Source organism: Jaculus jaculus, chromosome 1, assembly GCF_020740685.1.
Source record: "Jaculus jaculus isolate mJacJac1 chromosome 1, mJacJac1.mat.Y.cur, whole genome shotgun sequence".
Taxonomy (NCBI): domain Eukaryota; kingdom Metazoa; phylum Chordata; class Mammalia; order Rodentia; family Dipodidae; genus Jaculus; species Jaculus jaculus.
This window is the reverse complement of record NC_059102.1, coordinates 125,898,880-125,921,205: the sequence shown is the minus strand read 5'-3', so window position 1 is coordinate 125,921,205 and position 22,326 is coordinate 125,898,880. Positions and strand designations below refer to the sequence as shown.

Below are 22,326 nucleotides of genomic sequence, written 5' to 3'. Positions count from 1 at the left end.
AGTGAATTCCAGGTCAGCCTGGGGCTACAGCGAGACCCTACCTCAAAAAATAAAAAGTGATTGAGGGATTGGAGGGATTGCTTAGCAGTTAAGGCACTTGCCTACAAAGCCAAAAGACCCAGAACCCATGTAGGCCAAATACACAAGGTGGTACGTGCATCTGGAGTTCTGAAAGCCCTGGCGCACCCATTCTCTCCCTCTCTGTACCTCTCTATCAAGTAAATAAAATAAATTTTTTTAAAAAAACTTCTTTAAAAAGTGATTGAATTCACTGGCTTTGACCCCTAAGTCTTTGGGGAGACACTTCATATTCAAACCATAATATTACTGTTACATAGGCAAGTGGCAAACATTCTCTTTGATGACTTTCCTTGAGAATATTTCTTAGTAGTAATGTCTATAATTATTTTTTTTTCATTTGATTTGTCTTAGTAATCAATGGTGAAAAAGCTACATTGGAAACCCCAACCTTTGCCCAGAAACGTCGGCGTACTTTGGACATGTTGATTCGTTCCTTATACCAGGATTTGATGCCAGATTTGCATAAGGTCTGTGATCTTCTTTACTCCCATGATACCTGAGAAGAGAGCACAGTCCTAGCAAGGAAGCCCTGAGTGAAACACTGCCACGAGGAGTCATGGGTGTCCATGTACAAAACTGCGATTCTCACAAAGCCAAGACATGGAAAACAAGGGCCGGTTTGGAAAGGGCATTAATGTTGACACCACGAGAGCCCTGAAGAGTGCTTTGGGGGGTGGCTGCCCTTAGTCAGATTACTTAGTTATCTGTGTCGTGGAGCTAATGGATAGGCAAAAACATTGACTTTGGAGAAGGACAGGTTTTCTGAAGATTCTTTGCTGGCCCCATAATCTGTCACTGAAGCAAGCATCTTCATTGACTAGAAACCCACGTGGTGCCATATACGTCCTAGGCTGCAATATGTCCATGCTGATAAGACCAGCCCCTTCCTGTTGTTACTGGTTTTCAGAGCAATGGCACCTATCTTGGTTCTGGATGAGCTTAGCTTGGGGGTTAGAGCACCAACCACTCAATGCTTACGAAAACTCCCCAATCCAGTGGCTCTCAAGCTCATTATATCACGACCAACGCAGAATAACAAGTCCGGACTCAGCAGAAGAACAAGTCAAACAAGGGTTTGTTAGTAAAGAAGGTGAAACCAAAGCAGAAGTACTCCAGACCTAGGAGGGAGTCCCCAGAGGGTGGCCACCTAGTGATTTAGATAGACACTTTTCCTGTCCTTGGGGATGTAAAGTATCAGGTCGATGTGGATTGGATTGGTTACTCTGAATGTGTCGGGGTAGGTTCTGGATAGGCTTATGTGCTACAAAAAGGATTTGTTGCTTCATTTGTAGGCCACCTGACCTCCGGGTAAGTGAGCATAAGTCAGGGCTTTTGACCTTTTGGAAGTCGGGGTTTCGGGACTTTTGTTCCCAGGCTCTGCTTCCAGGACTTTTATAAGATCTGTGCTTGTCAGCTCTATCAGGCCACCCACTTATCTACTTACTCCTTCTGGGCCTGTAACTCTGACTAGCTGCCTACAAAATGGAGGGCTACTTTATTTCTAATCCTTCCTTTGTCACCTTCAGTGGCACATAGCTCTTTGAAGGCCTCTAGACTCACAGTGAAATCACCAGGGTCAATGGCTCATGAATGGAGCTAGACTGGAAAGATGCCTTAGTAGTTAAAGCACTTGTCCACAAAGGCAAAGGACACATGTTTGGTTCCCCAAGACCCATATAAGCCAGACACGTGTCTGGAATTGTTTTGTTGCAGCTGGAGGCCGTGCCACATCCATTCTCTTTATCAACCCCCCCTCAAATAAATAAATAAAAATTTTGAAAAAGCTATTTAACAAGGAAGACAGAACAAGTGTCAGCCACAGAAAGACTCAGAAGTTAGTCAACCACCCCAAAGTGACCCTCAGGGTCCCAGAGCCACACAGTTTCCAGAATACCATTGCTGTAGAATTCAGTGTCATGTTTGTTTTGTTTTGTTTTTTTGGTTTTTCAAGTAGGGTATCACTCTGGTCTAGGCTGACCTGGAATTAACTATGTAGTCTCTGGGTGCCCTAGAACTCTTGGTGATCCTCCTACCTCTGCCTCCCAAGTTCTAGGATTAAAGGCATGTGCCACCATGCCTGGCTCGGTGTCATGTTTTAAGAGTGCCACTGTGTGTGACAGGCAGCCTGGAGCTGTGCAAAGTAGTGGCCTGGGTCACACTGCTAGTCATTGATGGAGCTGTTGGCTTATGTGGCCTATCAGCCCACGTTCTCAGCCGTTACATGACTCTGGCTCTTCATGTGTGAACTCCACCCCTGTGTCTAGCACAGACCCTGCACACAGCAGGCACTCACAAAATGCTTGCTGAATGAATGGATACTGAAAGTAAAATTAAGACCTCTTGAACAAATGGGTGCATACATTAAGAAAAGCCAACTTGTTTTCCTATTTCAGAACATGCTTAACCGGCGGTCTTTTAGTGATGTCTTACCGGAGTCACCCAAGTCAGCACGGAAGAAAGAGGAGGCCCGCCAAGCAGAGTTTGTTAGAATAGGGCAGGTGGGTTCGGTTCTGAAACCTCTCCCAAGAGGTGTGGTTATGAGTCCCCTCAATGCCAGATGGCCCACACCCAGTCACTTGTTTTCCTGCTGTGGCAGGAGCTCCCTGACTCTTAGCATTGTGGTGGAAAGGCAGGTGCATTTTTTGTTTGTTTTCTTTTTGTGGGTTTTTTTTTGTTGTTTTTTTTTTAATTTTTTTAAAATTTTTATTAGCATTTTCCATGATTATAAAAAAATGTCCCATGGTAATTCCCTCCCCCCCCACTTTCTCCTTTGAAATTCCATTCTCCATCATATTACCTCTCCATCACAATCACTGTACTTACATATATGCAATATCAACCTATGAAGTACCCTCCTCCCTTCCTTTCTCTTCCCTTTATGTCTCCTTTTTAACTTACTGGCCTCTGCTACTAAGTATTTTCATTCTCGTGCAGAAGCCCAATCATCTGTAGCTAGGATCCACATGTGAGCAAGAACATGTGGCGCTTGGCTTTCTGGGCCTGGGTTACCTCACTTAGTATAATCCGTTCCAGGTCCATCCATTTTTCTGCAAATTTCATAACTTCATTTTTCTTTACTGCTGAGTAGAACTCCATTGTATAAATGTGCCACATCTTCATTATCCACTCATCAGTTGAGGGACATCTAGGCTGGTTCCATTTCCCAGCTATTATAAATTGAGCAGCAATAAACATGGTTGAGCATGTACTTCTAAAGAAATGAGATGAGTCCTTTGGATAGATGCCTAGGAGTGCTATAGCTGGGTCATATGGTAGATCTATCGTTAGCTGTTTTAGGAACCTCCACACTGATTTCCACAAGGGATGGACCAGATTGCATTCTCACTAGCAGTGTAGAAGGGTTTTCCACATCCCCGCCAACATTGATGATCATTTGTTTTCATGATGGTGGCCAATCTGACAGGCGTGAGATGGAATCTCAATGTAGTTTTAATCTGCATTTCCCTGATGACTAGTGACATAGAACATTTTTTTAGATGCTTATATGCCATTTGTATTTCTTCCTTTGAGAATGCTCTATTTAGCTCCATAGCCCTTTTTTTGGTTTTTCGAGGTAGGGTCTCACTCTAGCTCAATTCACTATGGAATCTCAGGATGGCCTCGAACTCACAGTGATCCTCCTACCTCTGCCTCCCAAGTGCTGGGATTAAAAGCGTGCACCACCACGCCCAGCTAGGTGCAGTTTTTGACAGCTGTGTAGATGCAGTTCCCTGTCGGTGGCAGTGAGAACAACACTCTGAAGCAAGGGAACCCAGAAAGCCTGCCTGCTCCCTAAGAACTCCCTGAGGAGCCGATTTCAGAATCAGCAAAATCCTCCTAGTAGGAACAAACACCTAATGGTGGTGTCCCTCTCAGAACACCAGAGTTCCCAACCTGTTACCTAGAAATGTCCTCAGGTGTAGGTGGCCATCACTCATCCCCTTATCCCAGGGTTGCCCATGGTGACAGTAGCATTTCTCAGTTCTGAGCTCTCTGCCCTGATCCTGTGTGACGGCAGGAAAGAGGGGAGCCAGTCTGGGCTCCTGACCCAGAAGTCAAGCACTAAGCAAGGCAGTGGGTGGAACAGGGTTCTGTGATCAAGGACAGCTTGGGGGCACAGAACATACTTTTCCAAACGGATATATTGGTCCTGTTGAAAGAAAGATAACTGGGGCTGGAGAGATGGCTTAGCGGTTAAGCGCTTGCCTGTGAAGCCTAAGGACCCCGGTTCGAGGCTCAGTTCCCCAGGTCCCACGTTAGCCAGATGCACAAGGGGGCGCACGCGTCTGGAGTTCGTTTGCAGAGGCTGGAAGCCCTGGCGCGCCCATTCTCTCTCTCCCTCTATCTGTCTTTCTCTCTGTCTGTCGCTCTCAAGTAAATAAATAAATAAATAAAATTTAAAAAAAAAAAAGAAAGATAACTGGCCTGTCCTCCAAGATTCTGAGCCATCAAGTTGGAAAGGGAGCTGGGAATCTACTTTCCACTGTTTATAGTTTAGAAATCATAAGACCAACTGAAGTGCCCGAGTGCAGCTGGGGCAGTTCGGGCTGTGGTACCGTCACTGGCTTCACCATCTCCCACCAATTCCTGGCCAACTGTGAGTCAGTAGGGTACCCTGAAGCTTTTACCCCAAATCACTTCTGTCACATTGTTTTTCAACCTTGTTCAGTCCTGCTCTTCTTTCATTGCCGGGTAACGAGCTTTAAGCAGAGCCTCTGCTCCACAGGCACTGAAGCTGAAGTCCATTGTGAGAGGGGACGCCCCATCAAGCCTGGCAGCTTCGGGGATGTGCAAAAAAGAGGTGAGTTGATGAGACCTTCTGGTTGAACCATGGATGTCCTTTGTGCTAAGTGAAATTATTGAGAAGCTTGGGGACAGAAGGAAGATTGTGCCTCCTACAGCGTCCCCAGGAGCCCAGATATTGTAGCAAGAGTCTCTGTTTGCCCAGGATGCCCCTGCCTCTGCCTGTATGATGGAGCAGAACTCCGGGCCAGGCCTGGTTCCTCAGTGCTCCTCACGCTCTGCGTGTGCATCACTGGACGTTCTGACCAAGTGTGAGCTCCTGTGCAGAAGGCCTGGGCCGTGGTCAAACACTGACATCTGCAAGCTTGCATACTGTCCTTGTGTTGTTGACCTTGACTCACTCTAAACACATGGCCCTAGAGCAGGCATCTCCATTTTGAGTGTGTCCAAATCCCTCTCAGTTTCTGACCCAGTGGGCCTGGGAGAGGGGGCTGGAAAGGTTGCTTTCTAACTACTTCCCAGGGTCTGCTGAGGCTGCTGGTCAGAAGAGCACAGCTGACAAGCTACTGCCTAAGCTACAGCCACTCAGCCAGCCAGAAAGTGCTGTGGCCTGCCTACTTTCTGTTTTGGCTGGGGAGGGGCCCTAGGAAAGGGGGTTAGCTGATAATTAAGAACAGAGCAGAGGGGCTGGGGAGATGACTTGGTGGTTAAAGGTGCTTGTTTGCAAAGCCTGCCAGCCTGGATTCAGTTCCCCAACCCATGTAAAGCCAGACAGGCATCTATTTTCAGCAGCAAGAGGCGCTGACATATATTACTCATATATACAAACATGTGCACAATCAATAATTTAAAAAAACAGAAAAAAATACATGAATCACAGTGCAATCTTAACATTTACATGATTTTGCATTATAAAGCAATAACCTATGAGCTTATAGCACAGGACATCACTAGAGAAATGTCCATTATAAAAGCAAAAGACTTGAAGACATTTACTTCAGTGGTAAAAGTATACGTGACTTGAGCCTCCACACTTAAAAGTCTGGTCTCTGGAAAATGATGAACTCAAAGTGCAATTTATCCTAAAAACTACAACCAGCTTCAGACAACATGATGGCCAAGCATCCTTTCCCAGGATTACAGAAGGTCCTACTATCCACCCACTCATGTGCATACCAAGAACGTGCAGTGTTTCCAAGCACTTAATAGATATCAAATGGCAGTAAGATTTAATAGCATTAAGTTGTTGGACACATATTCAAAACCAAAGTCTGTGGGACCATAACATGTTCATTGGGGCACGACACATAGCTGGTTCCACTATTGATATCAGTTCTTAACGGACCCCACTGGCTACCCTTGGGGAAGCCCTGGTCCAGAAGACCCCACAGACTACTGTCACTTAATACTGCCTAGGCCAGCGTCCCACCTGCTGTTTCTAGAGTCATCTCTTTCCAAAGAACTAAGCTTTGTCAACCTCCTGGGTACCCATTTCATGAGCTATGGTAGTGTCCTTGAAGGAGCCCCCATGGGCTTGGGCAGGAAGGCCTACGGGCTATGTCCCCACGCTGAAGAGTCTATATCACATCTCTAACCTAGCAGAGGTGATCCCTGACACTCCGTGCCCTTATACTCAGCCACCTCTCAGCCCATACAGTCCCCAGCATCTCTGAGCAGCTGTGAACACCTCATTTGTCAGCCCACCAGAATGTCAATGGCACATAGTCAAGGCATTTCAAATACAGGGTTGCACAGGCCTCCTACGTTCCTTCTTGCTTGTCTAGGACCCTTAGATCATAGGGGTGAAGAATCTGTCTCTTAATAAGTGTCCCTGGCCAGGGAACATTTTGCTAGTAAGGCTTGGTGGTTCTGTCTCGGTGTTACCTAAATCACTGGTTTCTATGTCTGTCTCCTGAATGTCATTCCTATCACCTTTGGATTTTCATGTCCTCTTGCTATAAGTCATAAACTCTGAACTGCCAGCCCCCTTCTCAGGGAAATGACCTGCTCTATAGATACAGTTTTTCAGTTTAGAAAATGTTCCCAACATTCTTCAGGCGATCTCTTCAGAATAGTGCAGGACCTGCCTTTGCAAACAGAGGATTCCTTCTGAGACTGCCAGCTTCCTAAAGGGGGAGCATGCTTTTCCTTGTTACACTAGCAATGATTGCAGGATTTACCCTCAGCCCTAATGTGGTGGTCCTCAGCTTTTCTCGGACTTTGAGTATGTGAGCATGGACACTCACAGACATGCCTCCAAGTGCACTCACAGGCTCACTACAGCCCCTGCTGCGCTTATCAGGCACGTAAGTCTGGTGGAGAATAGAAGTAATTATGTAAGACGTCAACTTGACATGAAAAGTCTTCAAAGACTTGCAAAGCGTGGGGTGAAGCAAGGGACTCTGGTGGAAATGCCCACACTACTGGTGTGACTGAGACCCCATCAGGCAATGCCACCAACTCCATGCATTCACATCCACCTCAGAGGGAAAGCTAACTTTATACCTGAAACTTAGACCCCAGAAAGACTGTTCATGTGACATGAACCTGTCACACAGGGAAACAGGAACAGTTTCATTAGCAACTCTTGCTGCTTTCCTACAAACATGTTACTTCTTTAAGATTTTGAAGCCTTGTGTGGGTTGACAAGCATATTTTTTTATATATTAAGACAGTATCTAACTCTTACATTGTAAATGGTTTAATGATTTTACTGAATCAGCAACACAGGAATTTTGTCTTCTTTTATAGTTATGTGGGATTTTGTTTTACCAGACACTAATCGGCCCAACTTCCAGGTATTAACAAAACAGCTTTAAAAGACATTACCAATGTTTCTGTTGCCCAAGGAACGTTACTGTCATACGGAGACAAGTCATGGTGCCAGAAACATGGGAACTTACTGCTTTCCTGTCGCTTATGTATTTGAAAGGTTTTTCTCCTGACAAAAGGTAACTGCGTCCAGACCCCATGCACCTAACCAGGTTTGGCGCGACTTATTCCCACAGAGTACCTGTGTTACTGTTTCAGGCATCACACTGTACGTTGGGCCACAGTCTGTTCTTTCCTGGTGCACTTACTGTCCAATGCTTGTATTGCCTCACAGCCTTGGGAGCCCCAGTGTTTCTGCAGTAACTTCCCCCATGAAGCCGTGTGCGCAGATCCCTGGGGCCAGGCCTTGCTGGTTTCCACTGATGCCGGCGTCTTGCTAGTGGATGGTTAGTGAGTAGCTGATCCTACATGTCTTTCTATGTGTGAGGATAGTCGTGCTAAGGTGGGTGACCGCCAGCCAACTCCCTCTACACCAGAAGTGTAAAGGTTGATTTTCAGGCAAGCAGAGGGAGGCAGTTTTGAACCCAGCATTCTGGAGGGGTCATCCCTTCCCCCAATCCCTGATTAGTCCCTGGGTATTAAATCACCTGCGAAAAGAGTCTCCTTTGCAGCCAACACTTACCATGGTCCCAACACTGTATCTTAAATTATTTAGAGCTAGTTTCCCAAGGACATGTTCTCTCTTTAAGCCCTTAAAAAAAAAAAAAAAAAAAAAAAAGATTTCTGATTCAGGAAGGACTTGGTGTCTAAAATAAATGATGTGAATCTTACATAAACCATTTTTGATGGATATAGAAGAAAGATTTTGACAAGACAGACTTCAACTCAGTATTTCATCAGACTTTCTGACAGCCAGACAGCCCGACAGCCCAGCCTTTCTGGGAAAGTAGTCAGTGCTCTGACATACAGACCAGCTGCCACATGGTATGCCCCTAGCCAAAGTGCTGTTAGGTAAAGTGCAACTTTAGGGCAGTGTGGCTGGTATGCAAGGGGTATCCTTAGGTTACCCCAGTGTTGCAGTCAAGTTCGCATTCTTAGTAGAAATCACCCAACCCACAGCAGCTTGTGGGGGAAACAAGGTTTATTTTGGCTTACAGGCTTAAGGGGGAAGCTCCATGATGGCATGAGCAGTGGGTGGACATCACCCCCTGGCCAACATCAGGTGGACAACAGCAATAGGAGGGTGTACCAAACACTAGCAAGGGCGAGCTGGTTATAACCCCCATAAGCCCACCCCTGAAAAAGGGGGAGACAGCTCAACAATTAAAAGCACTTACTTACAAAGCCTGCCAGCCAGGATTCAATTCCTCAGTGTCTACATAAAACCCAATTCATAAAGTAGTACATGCATCTGGAGTTCATTTACAGTGACAAGGGGCCATGATGACCCATTTTCTGTCTTTCTGCTGACAAATTAAAAAAAAAAGAAGGAAAATTAAGAGAACCCCAAAGCCTCCATGATAAGACTGACTTGTTGGCCTGAAACTGTACCATCTTCCCTCTCTCAGACCTCTGTTCCCACATGGGCTGAGTACTTGCCCCGTGCCAGGCCCTCTCCCAGCTTCTTTCTGCTGTGAGGCAGGAAAGTGAACCACTTATCTCTGATTGTGCCTGTCACTGTCCATGTAGGTCTTCATTGTGTGCCCATAACCTAATTGTGTCTATGACTAATTTAATAAAAGGCAGATAAAAATCCATCAAATCGAATTTAAATTCTTAATTTGAAAAACTCTTTATGATTCTGAAAATCCAAGGTTGGGGGTATAGTCCAGTAGTAAAGCACTTCCCTGAAATTGTAAGGCCATGGGTTCCATGCACAACACCAAAACACAAACCCAGCCAGCCATGTGGTGCACACCTTTAATTGCAGCACTTGGGAGGCTAAGGTAGGAGGATCACTGTGAGTTCAAGGCCAGCCTGAGGCTAATTCCAGGTCAGCCTGGGCTACAGAAAGACCCTACCTCAGGAGAAAGAAAAAAAACAAAACTCTTTGAGCTTCAAGTCCCTAAGTAAGAGTAATTTTTCAAAATGCTGAGAAATAGTTTATAACAATGGAAAATGTGACATTCTGGAGACAGTGATACTAACTGTAAGGAGGAAAATAATAGGAGATAAGTACTTCCAATGTTAAGTGCTTTCAGCCACATCTGACATGGACTAGCAATTTATTAAATGACAGTTGTTATCTTTACTATGTTCACAGGAGTTTGCTTTAAAAAAAAAAAAATAAGAAAAGTACAACCAAGCCTTTAATCCCAGCACTAGGGAGGCAGAGGTAGGAGGATTACCATGACTTGAAGGCTAGCCTAGAACTACAGAGTGAGTTCCAGGTAAGCCTGGACTAGAGTGAATCCTTATCAAGAAAAATAAAATAAAAAAACGGGGCCTGGGAGATGCTCAGCAGTTAAAGGCACTTGCTTGAAGAGCCTGCCAGCCCAGGTTGAATTCCCACGTAAAGCCATATGCACAGATGCATGCAAGAGTCACCCATTCTCCTGCTCTTTTTCCTTGCAAATAAAGAAAAATGTCATATGTATATACTCCAGACATGGTGGCATATGCCTTTGATGCCGTCACTCCTGAGGCAGAAGTAAGAGGATCACTGTGAGTTCAAGGCCAGCCTGGTACTACAGAGTGAGTTCTAGGTTAGCTTGGGCTAGAGTGAGCCCCTACCTCAAGGGGGAAAAAAAGGGGGGGACAACCAGACCTATGGAGTTTTGTGTCTTAGTTTTATAGAGGAGGAAAAGGGGGCCTGAAGAAGCCATGGGTTACCCACGATTGCTGCTTAGTGGCACATCTAGAACTAGACCCAAATGTAATTCCAAGCCCAGTGGTTTTTCCACTGAGCCAGCTACCTTCCATTAAAACCACAGTAAATTCTACAAATGTCCCTTAGCTCAACACAGGTTTCTAAAACAAATAAGGATGAAGATTGTAATGATGTAAAGAATGATTACTCCTTCATGTTTTTACTTTTGGAACAGAAAAAGCTTATTGTATTGTGACTATTTGTGTAATTTGCCTAAAAATTTAAAAGTCTGAGCCAGGCGTGGTGGCACACACCTTTAATTCCAGCACTTGGGAGGCAGAGGTAAGAGGATCACTGTGAGTTCAAGGCCACCCTGAGACTACCTAGTGAATTCCAGGTCAGCCTGGGCTAGAGTGAGACCCTACCTGGAAACGCCCCTCCCTCCAAAAATTTAAAGTATGAATTGCTTTTAAAAACTGTTTAAATCCAACAGGGCATGGTGGCTCACGCCTTTAATCCCAGCACTTGGGAGGCAGAGGTAGGATCACCAAGTTCAAGACCACCCTGAGACTACATAGTGAGTTCCAGGCCTGGGCTAGAGTGAGACTCTACCTTGAACCCCCCGCCACAAAAAAAAAAAACAAACATTAAAGTCATAACTGACATGACCAAGTCCTTTCTTAAATGTTCAGACATGGATCCAACATGTAACGGTGGGTCAGGTACAAAGGCTAGTGTGACCTTCCAAGAAGCACTCTCTTTCCACTATGAATGGCAGCTGTGTCCACCCACTGCCAGCCTAGGTAGGCTGGCGGACAGGTTATTTTTTTTCCTGTCCTGATTGTCCCTGTTCCTTTTCCTTTTTTTTTTTTTTTTTTTTTTTTTTTGGTAGGGTCTCACTCTAGCTCAGGCTGACCTGGAATTCACTATGTAGTCTCAGGGTGGCCTTGAACTCACAGCAATCCTCCTACCTCTGCTTCCCGAGTGCTGGGATTAAAGGCATGCAGCACCATGCCAGGCTGTCCCTGTTTCTTTTTGCTGCAAAGAAAAAGAAGCCTTACAGCTATCTTTGTATCCCATGTTGTGTCACAGTTCTCTTATTTCTTTGTTTGCCTTCCACTGATATGTACCTAATCATATTATGAATTGTTTCTGTGAGTGATCTGTCCCTTTCATTGCAGGCTGAGTTCTACCCTATGCCATTAAGCCTTGGCTTAATTTCATTAGACTTACCCCTGGAGAGTCTACTGCTCTCAAGGTCATTTTTAAAAATCAAGATCCTGGACTAGGGAGATTGTTCAACAGTCAAAGGTACTTGCTTGCCAAGCCTGCTGGTCCAGGTTCCATTCCCAATATACATGTAAAGCCAGGTACAAAAAGTGGTGCATCTGTGTGGAGTTCCGTTTGCAGCAGTTAGAAGCTGTGACACAGCCATACATGAATGTGCACACACATGCACAGATAGATATTTTAAAATTTAAAAAATAAAATCATGATTCTTTATACTCTTAAACGTAGTAAAATTGACTTTAAAGGGAGTGTAACTGTTGAGTAAACATGGTATCAATATGTGCTTTGCTTTTCTGGTAATACAAAACCATCTCTAAAAGATTGCTTCTTTTTTATATATTTTATTATTATTTATTTATTTGAGAGAAATATACAGAAATAGGCAGGTAGAGAGAGAGAGAGAATGAGTGTGCCAGGGGTTCCAGCCACTGCAGACGAACTCCAGATGCATGCTCCTTTGTGCATCTGGCTTACGTGGGTCCTGGGGACTCAAACCTGGGTCCTTTGGCTTTGCAGGCAAATGCCTTAACCGCTAAGCCATCTCTCCAGCCCAAAGATTGCTTCTTCATAGAAGAGAATGCAGGAAGGAGTAATGAATCAAGCAGTCATTAACCCCACACGTCACCTTCTTTCTCTGCTGCCTCTGCTTTCCTGCGCTGTCTGTAAACCTGTTTGGGAAACTTAAGGAAGTGTGAGTGCAGAAAAAACTGCTAATGTCCCCTGTGCTGGGCCTGTCAGCTACACAGTATACCTCTGTTTCCAATACTTAGTGAGGTGCTACATCCCTTTGGCTCCCCGTGCTCAAGGTACAACCTCCGACAGACTCTGAGTACCTCTGAGCCAAACCCTAATTCTTAGTGTTGCCTACATTACTTCATTTAAAGGTCCCAGTGACCTGGTTAGGCACAGACTGATAATATTCCTGAGGCTTAGAGATGACACTTCAGTTTCTGAAAGAGGCAAAAGCTTCAGGACTCTTTGCACCTAAATTACAATGAAACCAGCCAACCCAAGTCCACAGCAGAGCCTTGAGGACTGAATGCAGATGAAAATGAACAAGTTAGTTCTCCTGCCTAAGATGCCCACACCATCTCTGGTGATCTCAGCCTAGCCCTGCCTCCACACCAAGCACATAACAGACCCTTTGTCATAGGAACAGCCTTAACAACTCTTCACCATATCCTCCAGGGGCAGAGTCAGTGTTATTAGCACTTAAGGAGCCCAGTAAATAACCTTAAAATCAAATTCAGTGTGTAATTGCAATGTCTTAGTCATCCAGTTACCTGAAATCTTTCTGAGCATTTCTACTTAGATTAGTTCCTGCAACTTGTACAGTAATTGATCTTTCTCTTTGTCTAAAAAGGGAATTTCAAGTTCCTATATGGAAAAATATTATAAACTTATAAGTAAATTACTGCTGATACAGATACAGACCATGCTATAATACAGTGTTTGTGTTCATTTTATTTTTTCAGTTTTTTGGGGGGGGTGAGTTAGGGTCTCACTCTAGTCCTAGGCTGACCAGGAATTCACTGTGTAGTTTCAGGGTGGCCTTGAACTCATGGTGATCCTCCTACCTCTGCCTTCCAAGCGCTGGTATTAAAGGGCATATGCCACCACACCTGGAATTTTTTTAAAAATTTGTATTGGCAACCTTTATTTTTTTAACTTCTTAAAAAAATTTTTTTTTTGTTTATTTATTTGAGAAAGAGGCAGATAGATAGAGAATGGGCATGCCAGGGCCTCCAGCCACTGCAAACAAACTCCAGATGCATGCGCCCCCTTGTGGATCCTGGGGAATCGAGCCTCGAACCAGGGTCCTGGTCCTTAGGCTTCACAGGCAAGCGCTTAACCACTAAGCCATCTCTCCAGCCCTTTTTAAAACTTTTTATTGTCATTTCAAATGTAAAAAGACATTGCAATTTTGTTTTCTGGAGAAATATATGAAGTGACCTAAGTTATGATGCCCTTTCAAATAGTACATGAAAAATAAAAGAAATGGCTGCTCTTCTTTCTTGATGTAGTTTTCAATCTTTTGATACAATCCTAGGAAACTTGGGGTTGAGACTTGCTGCTTTTTCTTTGGTGACACCAAGGAGAAAAACATAGCTTTTGCATCCCTGCTACTGCACACCCTGTAAAGAGTTCTGGATGCCACTGGAAGTACACATTAGTACCTCTCCCAAGAGGAGATAACAGTGCTTGAGTACACATAGACTTTATGAGAGCTCTGGAAGCCAAGTCCTCCCTTGACTAGAGAGGACGGGCCCCAGGTCTCCCACAGACACATGTCTCAGAGCATGGGTGACCAGCTTTCCTTTTCCAGATGGCCTTCCCTCCGTGCCTGTGTTTGACAGAACTCTGCCTGTGAAGCAGATGCATGTGCTGGAAACGCTGGACCTTCTGGTTCTCAGAGCAGACAAAGGTTGTACCCTTCGGGAAGAGGCGTGCTTTGGGAGGAGGAGGGCAGGGGCCCTCTGTGGTTAACACTGAGTGTCACCGGGATCTAGCTGTGAAGGTCATGCCGCTGCTCCTTTTCCTAATGCCAAGGCTGTGGTCTCTGGGTGGCCCACTTGTTTGAGAGCAGGGACAGAATGATGGAGAGAAGGGAGATTGCACCCATGATTGTGTTAAGTGAAAGAGGTGTGGGGTGTCTCTGGAATCCCAGTTGCCTACGTCAGCCATTAGAGTTCCTGTGTCATTTCACTTCTTCATCTGATGGCCTCTTCTGCCTTCTTCCCACTGTCACTAGGGAAAGATGCCCGCATCTTCGTCTTCCGCTTGAGTGCAGTACAGAAGGGCCTGGAGGGCAGACAGGCTGGGAGGAGCAGGTCTGACTGCAGGGAGAACAAGCTGGAGAAAACCAAAGGTGACTTCCCACTGTTTAGGCCATTTGTTCTCTTTAAAATATATTATGTATTTATGAGAAAGAGAGGAGGGAAAAAAAAAAAGAGGCAGACAGAAGGAGAGAAAATGGATACACAGGGCCTCCAGCCACTGCAAACGAACTCCAGATGTATGTGCTACCTTATGCATCTGGCTTATGTTGGTCCTGTGGAACCTGGGTCCTTAGGCTTTACAGGCAAGGGCCTTTATTGCTAAGCCATCTCTCCAGCACCATTTGATCTTTTTTTTTTTTTTTTTAAGTCAGCATGCATAGGTTATACTGAAAACAAAAAGGACTAGGAGCAAAGTGTGTAACTCTTTCTTTAAGAGACCAAAATCAGCAGGAGCACTGGGGATGTAGCTCGAGGGAGCACGCTTGCCTACCTGCACAAAACACTGGGTTCCAGTTTGTAGAACTGAAGAAAAGGGAGAGAGTAGGCATTTGATCTTACTGATTTGTTTCTTACTTGAGAACATCACAAATGCAGCATCAAGGTTTACTTAGGAAGGTTGGGAGATAGGAAAACAGGGTAAGGACTCGTCATTCTAAATTCCTTAGCCTGTGACTAAAGACACTTTTAGAGGATGGGGAGATAGCTCAGTGGTTAAAGTCACTTGCCTGTAAAGCTTGCCTGCCCAGGTTCAATTCCCCATTACCTACATAAAGCCAGGTGCAAAAAGTGGCATAAGCACCTGGTATTTATTTGCAGCAGCAAGAAACCCTGGTGCCCCACACAAGGAAAGGGAAGGGGAAGGGAGGGGAAGGGAAGAGGAAGGAAGGAAGATATCTCAGTGGTTAAAGGCACTTGCCTGCAAAGCCTGCTGGCCAAGGTTCAGTTCCCTATTACCTACTTAAAGCTAGATGCACAAAGTGGCACATACATCTGGAACTTGGGTGCTGTGGCAAAAGGCCCTGGCTGGCATGCCCTCTTGCAAATAAATATAATAAAAATGTTTTTTAATATTTTATTTATTTTTTTTTTTTGAGGTAGGGTCTCACCCTAGCCCAGCCTGACCTGGGATTCACTATGGAGTCTCAGGGTGGCCTTGAACTCATGGTGATCCTCCTACCTCTGCCTCCCGAGTGCTGGGATTAAAGGCGTGCGCCACCACGCCCGGCTTAATATTTTATTTTTATTTATTTATTTGAGAGAGGGAAAGAGGCTGAGAGAGAGAGAATCGGTGCACCAGGACTTTCAGCCACTGCAAATGCACTCTAGATGCATGCGCCACTTATGCATCTGGGTTACGTCAGTCCTGGGGATCAAACCGAGGTCCTCAGGCTTTGCAGGCAAGTGTTTTAACCACTAAGCCATCTCTCCATCCCAATAAAAATATTTTTAAAGCTGCTTTTAGACTTTGGCTCCTGGAACTCTGCTTACTTCCACTTCAATTCCCAGCTAAATACAAAGCTTTAAGTTCACAAACTGTAGAATACTTGGAATCTGATTTTCCTAACCTCATTTTCATATCTCCACCTTGACTAGTGTCCAAAACATGTTTACAGGCTAGAGAGATGGCATGGTGGTTAAGGTACTTACCTGCAAAGCCTACGGACTCAAGTTCTACTCCCCAGAACCTACATAAGCCATTCGTACAAGATGACACATAAATCCGAGGTCATGCCAGCACATGCATCTGGAATTCAATTGCACTGGCCCTGGCATGCCAGTTCTCTCTCTCATTAAAAAAGTAATTTTTAAAAAATGTGTTTAGGAGCCGGGCGTGGTGGCGCACGCCTTTAATCCCAGCACTCGGGAGGCAGAGGTAGGAGGATCGCCGTGAGTTCAAGGCCACCCTGAGACTACAGAGTTAATTCCAGGTCAGCCTGGACCAGAGTGAGACCCTACCTCACAAAACCAAAAAAAAAAAAAAAAAAAATGTGTTTAGGGCTGGAGAGATGGCTTAGTGGTTAAGGTGCTTGCCTGCAAAGCCTAAGGACCAGAGATCAATTCCCCAGAATGCATGTAAGCCACATGCACATGGTGGCTCATGCGTCCGGAGTTCATTTGCAGTGGCTAGAGCTCCTGGTGTGCCCATTCATTCTCTTTCTCTCTCCCTCTCCCTCTCCCTTCTCCCTCATCTCTCACCTTCTCCCTCTAATAAGTAAAAATAAATTTAAAAAATTTTACCTGAACCAAAGTGAAACCCTACCTCAAAAAAAAATTTTTTTGAACTGTGTTTATTCTCTTCCCTGAGTTAAGTTTCATTTCCAGGTTGTCAAGGCCTAAGGTCTTCCAAACCCTTCCATCCCATGTTGAGCATCACCATTTCTCATTTTTTGTATTGAGCATCACCATTTCTCTTCCCAGGCTGTCATCTGTATGCTATTAACACCCACCACAGCAGGGAGCTGAGAATCGTAGTTGCCATTCGGAATAAACTGCTTCTGATTACACGGAAACACAAGCCAAGTGGTGTGATAGGAGCATCAGTGTTATCTCCCCTGTCAGAGTCACCCGTTGAAGAATTCCAGTACATCAGGGTAGGTTTACTTTCCCACTCTCTGCTCTCCTGGTCACAGTGTCCTAAACCAACTCCCTCCAACCCTGGAGCTGTTGCACTGCTCAGTAATCCACAAGGGAGCCCCAGCCTCCTGTGCCCAAATTTACCCAGATGTCTAAGGTATGAAGTCACTGGAAGGTTTATTACAGATAAACATATTTTAAAAAGATGGTTCTGAGCTGGGCATGGTGGCACACACCTTTAATCCCAGCACTCGTGAAGCAGAGGTAGGAGGATCGCCATGAGTTCAAGGCCACCCTGAGACTATAGAGTAAATTCCAAGTCAGCCTAGACTAGAGAGAGACCCTACCTCAAAAAGTATTAGCAACTTCTGGGCTAGAGAAGTGGCTTAACAATTAAGGTGTTTGCCTGTGAAACCTAAGGACCCAGGCTCTATTCTCCAGGTCCTACATAAGCCAGATGCCCATGGCGGCACATGCAGTGGCATGCCGGTTCTTTCTCTCTGTCTTTATTTCTCTCCCTCTTCCTGTCTCAAATAAATAAAAATAAAAAATCTTTAAAAAATAATTCACAACCTTAATGAATATTTATGTAGAATGTTTGTGTAGTGTAAGTTCTAATCAGATTTCCTGAGTGCAACTCCTGGCTCTAGCACATGCAGACTTCCTGACTATAAGCAAGTCATTGACCTTTGAACACCAGATTCCTTATCTGTAAAGAGAATTGCAGTCGTACCTCCTTGAGGACCTCCTTGAGGAGGCTGCACTAGGATTCAGTGAACACAGCACCTAGCACATAGGAAGCTTTCAGCCAGCTTATTCACAGTTGTGACTGCTGGTTCTAAGTCATAGGATGGAGTGTGAAGGCTAAAGCCAACCATACATTTAAATCAGATTGTAGAATTCTTTCCTGGCTTCTACCTTTTTTAGGACCAAGGGGCCTGAATCTTAAGGACAGATGTCAGGAAGAAGTGAGGTGGAACCCCTGGATCTTCCTGCTCTGTCCTTGCCTTTCCTACACACAGGCTCTACAGTGGCCAGGGGATGGTGCCTTCCTCTGGAAGGCAGGACAGATGATGGGGGCTGCCAAAAGATGGCCACCTGTGCCTTAACCTGTGTCCTACCTCATCCTAACCCACACAGGAAATCTGTCTGTGTGACTCCCCCATGGTGATGACCTTAGTGGATGGGCCAACAGAGGAGAGTGACAACCTTATCTGTGTGGCTTATCGCCATCAATTTGACGTGGTGAATGAGAGCACAGGAGAAGCCTTCAGGCTGCACCATGTGGAGGCCAACAGGGTAAGTTGGCAGGTGTAGGAATGAGTAGTAATCAGAGAAGGCAATGAATTATGTCTTCTAACTTTGGATGTCATGATTTGGTTATCTTTGAAATTGTATATTATCCATCTTATATGAGGTGCTACTTAGCCTTAGACAATGTGAAAGTTGCCAATTTTAGAAAACAAAATGATTCCAGTAATATAACAGTCCCATTGACCTGTTAGCTTTCTCACCCTGCCTCTCCATGTGTCCAAATATAAGATAAAACAGAAAGGAAGGGAGGAGGGTACTTTATAGGTTGATATTGTATATATGTAAGTACAATGATTGTGATGGGGAGGTAATATGATGGAGAATGGAATTTCAAAGGGGAAAGTGGCGGGGGGGGGGAATTACCATGGGATATTTTTTTTATAATCATGGAAAATGCTAATAAAAATTAAAAAAAAAAAAGAAGATAAAACAGAGATGGAGAGATGGCTTGGCAGTTAAGGCATTTGCCTGCAAAGCCAAAGGACCTTGGTTCAATTCCCCAGGACCCACATAAGCCAGATGCACAAGGTGGCACATGCATCTGAAGTTCGTTTGTAGTGGCTGGAGGCCCTGGTACGCCCATTCTCTCTCTTCCTTTCCCCTCTCTCAAATAAATAAATAAAATTAAAATAAAATCTTTTTTTAAAAAAGAGAAAGCAGCCGGGCATGGTGGCGCATGCCTTTAATCCCAGCACTTGGGAGGCAGAGGTAGGAGGATCGCCGTGAGTTCGAGGCCACCCTGAGACACCATAGTGAATTCCAGGTCAGCCTGGGCTAGAGTGAGACCCTACCTAAAAAAAGCAAAAAAAAAAAAAAAAAAAAAAAAAAAAAAAAAAAGAGAGAGAGAGAGAGAGAGAAAGCAAGCCAAAAAGCAGAATATAAATAATAAAGCATTAGTTTGGCGATCCATCCTTGGAAGGCCTTTGGAGAACAAGTATACTTTCTTTGGCCTGTGCTCACAACTTGGGGACTAGGTGAACAAGATGGATACAGCAATTCCTCTTCCTCTCCTTAGGGCCAATTAAGAAAAGAGACAGGGGCTGGAGCGATGGCTTAGCGGTTAAGCGCTTGCCTGTGAAATGTAAGGACCCTGGTTCAAGGCTCAATTCCCCAGGACCCACGTTAGTCAGATGCACAAGGGGGCGCATGCATATGGAGTTCATTTGCAGTGGCTGGAGACCCTGGTGTGCCCATTCTCTCTCTCTCTCTCTCTCTCTATCTATCTATCTCTATCTCTATCTGCCTCTTTCTCTCTGTCTGTTGCTCTCAAATAAATAAAATAAACAAAAAAAATTTAAAAAAAAGAAAGGAGACAGGACAGAACCCTATTAAGAGAGAGAGTGGATCACCACTGAGGGTCTATATCCCTACTCTGAGCTATACAGACAGAGCAAGAATGTCCTAGTTTGGGACATAATCTAAGGTCACCAAAACAGCATTGATCCTGTATAGACAACTGGATAACTGTGTGGGGTCTGAACATTGACATTCATTGGTGTGCACTGTCCTCCCCAAAGCCTGGGACCTGTGTTATTGGAGACACTTTCAGGTGGCCTCAACAGATGACAGAGCTCTTCAGCCTGGCATGGCCATGATACAGGCAGGATTGCTAACCTGGGACTGTTTCCATGGCGCAGTGCAAACCAGCATGGTCCTTAGGTGCCCACAACATACAGACATGTGGGGGATGTCAGCCCCAGAGAAACTACAGTTCCTCCTGAAGGTCTCCAAGCCCACACACCTCCCTGGAATTCCGCTCAGTTAGGCTGCACAAATTGTATTCTTCTTCCAGGTAATATGCATTAAAATGGTTAAGAACCATTTTAAGAATATTTAATACTGCCTGAGCTAGAGTGAGACCCTACCTTGAAAAACCAAAAAACAATAAAAGAAAAAAGAAGAAGGTTTAATACTATTGCAGTTACCTTCTTGTCGCTGGGACAAAATACCAGACCAGAAACAGCTTATGGAAGGAAGGGGTTTATCTTCACTTACAGTTTCTGGGGCATTTCATCATGGCGAAGGAAACCGGTGTCCCATCTCCACATAAGCAGGAAGGAAGTGATCTGGGTACTGGGCTTGGAGCTGGGCTGAATCACCCGAGAGTCTGCCCCCAGCAACACACCTCCTCCAGCAAGGCTTCACAAATCACAAAGGCTCCACAAATTTTCCCAGATTGCCACTAATTGGGGACCAAGTATTCAAAACACATACATCTATGAGGGACATTTTAGTCAAACCACCACAAATACCAATTCAAATTTAAGAAAGAAATCAAAAATAGAAAAATCTAGATCTAATCAGGTGTCCTTGTCTATGGCTGTCATCCACCATAGAGGTGTCTGTCATTTCTCTTGCCTATGTTGGTGGTGCTCCAGCTCTCTGCAGGTGGAGTCACCTGAGGAGCTTTAAAAAGTCCTGACTCACCTGAGACCTTACTGTGTGGGGAGCTGCGTAGGCTCAAGGTTTCCAGAGACTGGAGAGACGGCTTAGAAGTTAAGGCACTCGCCTGCAAAGCCTAAAATCCCAGGTTGTATCCTCCAGGTCCTGTGCAAGCTAGGTGCACATGGTGGCACGTGTATAGAGTTCGTTTACAGTGGCTAGAAAACTAGGATTATGCCCATTTCATAGTGAAAAATCCGAGGCCAGAGCCATCTGCCACCACCTGCAGAGGTGACCCGTGGTCCCAGCAAGGTTTGGACTTGGGTCTGTCCACCTGAGTGTGAGCTCCTCACAGCTCCCATGCCATCTTCTTTGTGAGAGTTGATGCAGAATCAGTTACTGTAGAGCCACAAAGACCTGGACTGTGGTCTGGTGCTCTGAGGAGATGTTTAGAGGCTTGAGGCACAGAGAAAATTTTAGCCTCTAAAGGTACCTTTTTCTCCTTGATAATTTCAAACATGTATAGGATGCATTTTGACTCCCTACTTACCCTCTTCCCCTTTCCCTCCCACTAAAATCCTTCTTCTCATTGGATCCCCATCCTACTTCCATGCCTACCTTATTTAGGTTTTGTTTTGTTTTTGTTTTTTGCCAGATGGAGCAGAGAGAGAGGGAAACATTAAGCAAACGAGGGCCTCTTGTCATTGCAAACACACTCAGTGCAAGCACCCGTGTGTCTGGCTTTTATGTGGTTACTGGGGATTTGAACCTGCCCTGAACCTAGGCCTGAAGGGCTTGCAAGCAAGTGCCTTTAACCCCAGCTGTTATTTAGGTTTCGTTTTTGTTTTTTGAGGTAGGGTCTCACTCTAGTCCGGCTGACCTGGAGCTCACTCTGTAGTTCCAAGCTGGTCTCAATTTTCCTACGTCAGCCTCCCTAGTGCTGGGATTCAATGTGTGTGCTACCATGCCTTGCTTGTTTAATTTCTTTAACCCATTCTGCTAACTTGTCAGCATGTCAAACTACCTTCTTTGTTCTCATAAACTGATGCTACTCACAGCCTCAAACACAGAAGTCTTTTCATGCAAAGGGAAGAGGTGATTACAGACATCCACAAACTACAAAGTTATCAAGAATATGTAACTTGGGCCTAGAGATGGCTTAGCGGGTAAGGCACTAGCTACAAAGCCAAAGGACCCAGATTCAAGATGCTCATAAGCCAGATGCATAAGGTGGCGCATGTGTCAAGCTTGTTTGCAGTGGCTAAAGACCCTGGCACGCTCATTCTCATATTCATTCATATTCTCTTGCTCTCTCCCCACCTCAAATAAATAAAATGAAATAAATTTTAAAAAATTGTAAAGAGTATGTAACTAATTTATCCTCAGCCTCTAAGCATGACAACTACAGAACACTCTCCACAGCTCAGGGAACTTCACAGAAGGTAGGGGAGAGTGGAGGGGCAGGAGGAGGATATGTAGGCTGCAGAAGTCTGTCCTCTGATACAACATGCCCTTTATATCCATGGACTCACAGCACATGGGGTTTTCTCCACATGCTTGAGCCTGTCTATATCTTATGGA

General features: G+C 44.9%; 1 protein-coding gene across 6 annotated transcripts in view; it reads left to right on the top strand.

The window, feature by feature from the left end:
- The window catches only part of Garnl3 (GTPase activating Rap/RanGAP domain like 3), a 204,984-nt gene that overhangs the window by 163,916 nt on the left and 18,742 nt on the right, over window positions 1–22,326 (top strand). For all 6 annotated transcript variants that reach the window (XM_045148042.1, XM_045148062.1, XM_004671646.2 and 3 more), the window contains 8 exons: window positions 433–548; window positions 2,475–2,579; window positions 4,808–4,882; window positions 7,931–8,042; window positions 14,022–14,120; window positions 14,448–14,564; window positions 16,894–17,066; window positions 18,190–18,348. In XM_045148042.1, coding sequence (XP_045003977.1) covers window positions 433–548; window positions 2,475–2,579; window positions 4,808–4,882; window positions 7,931–8,042; window positions 14,022–14,120; window positions 14,448–14,564; window positions 16,894–17,066; window positions 18,190–18,348 — 956 coding nt within the window. The remainder of the gene's footprint in view (window positions 1–432; window positions 549–2,474; window positions 2,580–4,807; window positions 4,883–7,930; window positions 8,043–14,021; window positions 14,121–14,447; window positions 14,565–16,893; window positions 17,067–18,189; window positions 18,349–22,326) is intronic.